At 37.6% G+C, this 6761-nt stretch overlaps 1 protein-coding gene across 2 annotated transcripts; it reads left to right on the top strand.

Annotated features, from left to right (window-relative positions):
• Window positions 1–46: 46 nt before the first annotated feature.
• On the top strand, window positions 47–6010 carry LOC107718315 (SKI family transcriptional corepressor 1 homolog-B). Of its 2 annotated transcripts, none has more exons than XM_016525343.1 (8): window positions 47–199; window positions 1024–2770; window positions 3325–3412; window positions 3506–3616; window positions 3697–3771; window positions 3975–4049; window positions 5044–5118; window positions 5850–6010. In XM_016525343.1, exons 2-8 carry the CDS (start codon window positions 1034–1036, stop codon window positions 5945–5947), a joined length of 2259 nt encoding a protein of 752 aa, XP_016380829.1. In that variant the 5' UTR covers window positions 47–199; window positions 1024–1033; the 3' UTR covers window positions 5948–6010. The 2 variants fall into 2 exon arrangements, with proteins under 2 accessions (XP_016380829.1, XP_016380830.1); XM_016525344.1 differs by having other exon boundaries at window positions 5853–6010.
• Window positions 6011–6761: the final 751 nt, after the last annotated feature.

Below are 6761 nucleotides of genomic sequence, written 5' to 3' on the forward strand. Positions count from 1 at the left end.
GTTCTAATAGGCCTAAGAGAAAAACCGCTAAATAAGCGCTCGTGGACATTTTGTATCAGATCGGCGGGATTCCAAGGCGTCTGATTACCAGAACGCTCTAATAGAGGACAGATAGAGCGCATTTATCCAAAGGACTCGAAGGTTTCCAATACGCGTTTTCCTCCACAGATAAAAGGCACTTCGCATTCTTCTGAAAAAGGTGAGATTTGTTTATGTTTGCAGTGTAAATTCTTGTTTCTTTAACTGTTCAGAGGCAAACAATAATCGCGAGGAGCTGCGATAATAACCAAACACCGTTTGAATCTTTATCCACAATTTGTCATATGTAGCCTACAATCTATTTAAATGGGCTATAAATATCTATTTAAATATATAGCCTCTTTACAATGCCTATAGATAGCCTAAATAAAAATCAATTGTACTTGACGCGCATTTTAAGTTTTATTTAAATTGAAAATAGAAAAATAAGTTGTAATCTTAATTATACTTCATTTGGTTTATCAACAGACCAAAGATGTAAAGCTCATCTTTTGTAATTACAATTAAATAGGCTTAAAGCTTCTTACACCTTTGTTAAGCTCTTCGGCAAGGCTCAAGGAATCATTTCCTTCCTCTTTTTCCTTTATAATCCATGGTGTTGACACAACATTTGTTTGCTTTTTCTAAACTGTCTTTTGTTCAACACAAAGAGTAAAGTTGTATTGTAAACAAACTGTAAACAAATTAAAATGGACTAAGTAGAATTTCGTAGAAGTTAATACCACAAAGACGACCATCTCGGTATATTTATCTTTAGACAGAATTTTTTTTTTTTTTTTTTTTTAATAGATTAATGTAACCATGGTGTAAGGTTCTTTTTCTGCTTCTTCTTCTCATTGTTATTATTATTATTACTACTACTATACATTTTATCTTTTTATAAATCTGTGAAATAAGACATTAATACGTCGGGGTTTTTTTTTTTTTTTTTTTTTCAGTTTGTAAATCAGTCCTTAAAAATATTCCTTGTATCCATCTTCGCAGATTTCCAGGAATGGAATCTATCCCAAATCAGCTGCCGGCTGGAAGAGACCCCAGCTGTTCGCCGAACTCTAAACAAGACTTGCAGTCTTACTCTGGCCCAACACTCAAGCCGAACCAAGTCAGCAAAACCTCTTTATACGGAATACCGATCGTTTCACTAGTCATAGACGGTCAAGAGAGACTTTGCCTAGCTCAAATATCCAACACTCTCCTGAAGAGCTACAGCTATAACGAAATCCACAACCGGCGCGTGGCCCTGGGCATCACTTGTGTGCAGTGCACTCCGGTCCAGCTGGAGATTCTCAGGCGCGCGGGGGCTATGCCTATTTCCTCGAGACGCTGCGGGATGATTACAAAGCGAGAGGCCGAGAGGCTCTGCAAGTCGTTCCTGGGTGCCCAGAACCCGCCGAAATTACCAGAAAATTTCGCCTTTGACGCATCGCACGAATGCGCGTGGGGCAGCCGGGGCAGTTTCATCCCAGCCAGATACAACAGCTCGAGAGCGAAGTGCATTAAGTGTTCGTTCTGCAACATGTACTTCTCCCCAAACAAGTTCATCTTTCACTCTCATCGCACGCCGGAGTCCAAATACACGCAGCCCGACGCAGCAAACTTCAATTCATGGAGAAGACACTTAAAACTGACTGATAAAAACTCACCGGACGATGTGGCCCATGCCTGGGAAGACGTCAAAGCCATGTTTAACGGTGGCAACCGCAAGAGGACGCTGCCAGTCGGTGGGTCTAATAGTTCGTCCTCGCTTAGTACGCAAGCACCGAGAGGTCAGACCCAGGGGGAACCGTCTGAGATGCCCCACAAAACTCTCCGATGTGAGGATGACAGGGGGAACGTGACGATGCCGAGCAGCATACGCAGTTACCCCGTTATTCCGGTGCCCAGTAAGAGTTTTGGGATGTTACAGAAAATTCCACCACCGCTCTTTCCACATCCATACGGTTTCCCGGCGTTTGGTTTGTGTCAAAAGAAGGATGACGGTGTGGTGATGGGAGAGCCAAACAAAACAAACCTGTCAGGTGTTTTCTGGCCGAGCGCTAAAGACAGTGCCTATCCCTCCTTTCCTATGTTTTGGCCTACAACAGGCACCTTGGCCATGCCAACATACCACCATGCCCAACCTAAACCTCCATCTGACGTGTTGTGCACCAGACATGGTGAGCTAGACGTGTCAGAGCAAAGTGACCGAAGCACGAGCACCCCTAAAGACAGCCTACTTGATAATGAACGCTGTTCCAGCACTCAGTCTACCCGAAACGAGGAGGATAAATCTGGGGATGAGAGCAGGTCGATAGAAGGAATGCCAGCCACCCCAAGAAAAATAAGCTACATATCTGCATTCAGGCCGGTTGTTAAAGATGTTGAGAGCATCGCAAAACTATACGGAAACAGGGGTCCCTATTCTGGTCCTCGATCTGGCTATATGTCACCAGATTTCTTGAGTGAAAGCTCTAGTTATAGATCGGTGTCTCCGGACGTGGACAGCGTGGACGATCCGGATGTGGATGTTGAGTCACATAAAGTGCACGAGGACGAGGAGTGTTTGCAGCCGTCTGTGGATGACCGGCGGAGTCCTCACGGTTTGACCGTAGCGCAGAGTGATGGGGTTAAAGGTCAAGACCAAGATAATAGCCAAATGCACACCCTGAGTGACCTACACACGACGAATTCAAGTGAAACGCGGTCGTCTGATTTGGAGAGCCACGGCAATAAACACACGACGCGCTTTGAAGTGAGTAACTAACAGGACCATGAGTGATTTTATATAAGATTCTTTTCTCATTTTAAAAAGCAGGGTTAGGTAGCCTACTAAACGGCTTGCTTTTCATGAAATTTTTCACAATTATATTTATTATTCCTTATAATTTGAAATTATAAATATCTATATAAAGTTGCCCGTTATAGTAAAAAACGGCAATAAATGTAATGTTTTTCTTTTTCTTCCCTTCAACTATAAGTAAATCCTTTCGATTTATTTTTAATTTTATAAAGTGCGTTTTTATTTTAATCTAATTTATATAAGTCGGCTAATTATTGTTAATGTTTTAAAATGAGTAAGTAAGGTGAATGCATCCAGATTGTGGAGATCATTGTCGCGCTGCTTTTAAAACTTAGCCTACTGATTAATTCAGGAAATTTGTTATGAGTGGCTCGTCATAATCTTAGTTCTTTTAAAAATGTAATCAGATCAAAATAGCGGACGTTCCACTCGTATTCTACTAATCGCATTCTAATAGAAAATGCAAAATGGTATAACTGCGAATAATTGTCTTCTCAATTTTACAGGTCTATGCGCGTGAAAGGGACGAGCATGTGCATCAGATGAGCACATCTAATTTTGGTTCAACGACCACTTACCAACGCGAATCGAGTGGTAGGCCTATTTTCAATCATGTGGATTTTTCTTTCATCATTTTTTAAAAAACAAAGTCATTATTATCATACCGCATTTGTAACATAAATATAGTAAAAGACGTGCATGAAGAAGAACCTTCGTCTACGGTGGAAGAGACTGAACCCAAAAATCATCAGGATCAAACCAACATCAACGAGGAGCGCCTAAAGGAACCAAATGATGGTGCGTACGGTTAACTGGCCCTCCTAATATTCTGCACTAGTCTGTTGATTTTCTTCATACTGTATTTGTTGTGTGTGCAGATGAGGAATCAGTGCGCGAGGACACTGGCAGCAGGGTCTCCTTAATTGAGAAAAACATAGAGAACATGGCCAAAGGTAATCAAACAAAACAATATATGCTACATTTAGAAGAGCTGAAAAGAAAACGTTGCAATTTATTTAGAAATTATGGTTTCCGTGGGGGTTTCAGCAATAGCATAACATTTTTGTTTATTTTGGTTATAAAACCATTGATCATTTTGTCATTCAGAGTCATTTTTAAAAATTTGCATGAGCTGCTTCTTTTATTTATTTAACAGCGGAACTGCAGAAACAACTTGTGGAACAAGTTGAGCTTAGAAAAAAGTTGGAGCGTGAATTCCAGAATCTAAAAGGTAGGTTGGTATATGTTAAAATTCTTTCTAATATATTCTTTATGCTTTCCTAAATGTTTACAAAAATATCAGATCATTAATTCATAATAATTTATTATAATAATTGTGACCAACTTACCTACTTACAATAGCTTGAATTTAAGTCATCCTAAATTTAAATATTTTGATATTTTTATTTATAAGTACTGAAACTTGCCGAGAAAATAAAAATGACTGTTTGAATATAATTAGCTTTTATAAATATGGATACAAATGCGTGACAAATTGCCTCTGCCTGTAAAATGCTGCTTAATAGTTGGTTATTTCAAATTAAATAATAATAGCTAAAAACTCACAGTTCAAAATTATATTGTCATGTGTAAACAAGAGGGAGTCTGGCAAGACATGCAACAAAGAATCCAACAATCAACAAAGCTGAAAATAGATTAAGATAAGTTTTGCATAACATGGGCACATGAACCGCATAAAAAGTCTGCCAACATTCATCACAGTGAAAAGATTGTGTGGTCATTTGGTTAAATGTTACGCTCTCCACACTGTGGATAGATAGTTGGACGTTTTTTCATCTTTTTTTTTTTACTGAGAATGAATGGTACAGAAAATAATGAAATACTCCAACAGAAACAAAATACTGAAGCTCATGATAAAGTTTAGCATGACAATGATTTAAACAGGGGCAAATTAATATTGGAGATGCTGATGAAAACTGATTCTTAGAACGACAACATTCAAATGTCTTGATTCTACACAATTTTAAAACGTATTGTGAACCGTATATTTCTGTTAAGTTTTGAAGTATATTCTAACATAATGTCATATATAAATCATTTTAAGTTTCAGTGTTTTAAACTTAAAAGCAGAGTTAATAAATCAGTCAAAATAATTAATTAGGGTCTGAAAATTTTTCCAAAGCACTATATATATTTTTATTTTCTATATAGTAATAAACATAAATGTGCCTTGATATTTAATTTACTTCACATTTTCTTCTTAGACGGTTTTCAAGACCAAATGAAAAGGGAGCTCTCATACAGAGAGGAAATGGTGCAGCAACTCCAGATTGTTCGAGGTATGCGTTCAACTTCACACGACAGGTTTTGGCTATATTTAATAAAAAAACAATACACTAAACTATCTATCAGAACTGATGACATGCTTTTAGGACCTTTTGTGGACCTTTCTGGAGTTCAAACGAGTTTGTTCAGTCCTTACACATTTTTTATAAGCTACTAAGCATCAGGTTTATGCAGTTTCATTGCTGCAATAATGGACTTGCATAGACGGGGATCTGATGGTATTTACACGTACACTTGGATGCCAGAAAATCCCATGCACAAAACTGAACCAGTTTAGATGAGGGGAAAAAAATTTGTCTTCCAGACCTGAGATATCCTTTGTCTCTCCTGCGCAGACACTTTGTGCAGCGAGTTGGACCATGAGAGAGAGACACGTTATACTATTCAGCAGAAGTTAAAAGGTAAATGATTCTAGCAAAGGCAAGCAAATATTAGCATTCAAGATAACTAAAGGACTTGGAAAAAAGCTCTTGGAAGTATCCCAGGAAGGCACATTGTGACAGTATTCAGAAGTGTGACCTTGAATATTTTTGATAATCCAGGCCAGCTGTTAATTTGTAGACAGTTTATATATTTTAGAACCATTTGAGCCACACTGCAGTATATTATAGCAGTTATTGTCCTAGAACACATTTTTTCTCACACTCTGTTTCTCTCTGTACCCCAACACATATATAATCATATGCTGCTTTTGTTTTAAATTATTCATTCACTTTTTTCCCAGAAGCTCACGACGCACTACACCATTTCTCGTGTAAGATGCTGACTCCACGTCACTGTGCTGGGACCTGCACCTTCAAACCTCCTCTTCTACCGCCTTGATGGACACCTATTGAAGACATAAGTGTTCATTAGAAATACTGCTGTGTCAAATAAAACGTTACTTTTTTCCTCTGCAAAACAGTGTCAACCTTTAGACCTGGAATAAGCAAGTATGTACTGTAGTATTTTAGCTCTTACACTGTAATGAAGTCATTTTCATTTGCAAAAGAGTGTTTTCAGACTCACTGTATGTACTGTATAATTTATATAAAGTTCTAGAAAATTGCATTATAAAAAAAATTGACGTCCCACTTAAAAATATTATCATCAGCTGTAGAAATCACTGGTATTAAGTGGCTATGTGCAATGAATATTTGTTATGTATCCTGTGATACCTTTTTTGTTAGTGATAGTTTGTTAAATTAGCTGCAACAATAATTCATGTTTTTGTATATTTTATTTATTCCATGTCCATGTTGGTTGTTTATTCTCATCTGCATATTTGTATATTTTTGATGTAAAGCACTTTAAATTGGCAGCCCTAACTACTGAAATGTGGATAAAATGATCTTGTTTGAGAGTCTGTCTTCATTTTAATCAATTTCCATAACAATGAACTACATTTGCATCTGTATAAGTCCCAAAGAACAACATGACATTGATATCAAAATCTTAGTTTGAATATTCCTGCACATATTTCCATGAAAATGACTGTATCATGATGACAGTTTTGATCAGTGCAGAAATCCAAGCATTTGTTAAAATTATGAATTGCTGTTTTGTACATACTGTAGTGTAGCATATACATATTGACTGAGTGAATTTATGATCTTCTCCCCTTTGTTAGACATTCCTTTTTGGTTTATTGAGCTGA

Source organism: Sinocyclocheilus rhinocerous, unplaced genomic scaffold (genome assembly GCF_001515625.1).
Source record: "Sinocyclocheilus rhinocerous isolate Xijiao unplaced genomic scaffold, SAMN03320098_v1.1 scaffold3136, whole genome shotgun sequence".
Classification (NCBI taxonomy): domain Eukaryota; kingdom Metazoa; phylum Chordata; class Actinopteri; order Cypriniformes; family Cyprinidae; genus Sinocyclocheilus; species Sinocyclocheilus rhinocerous.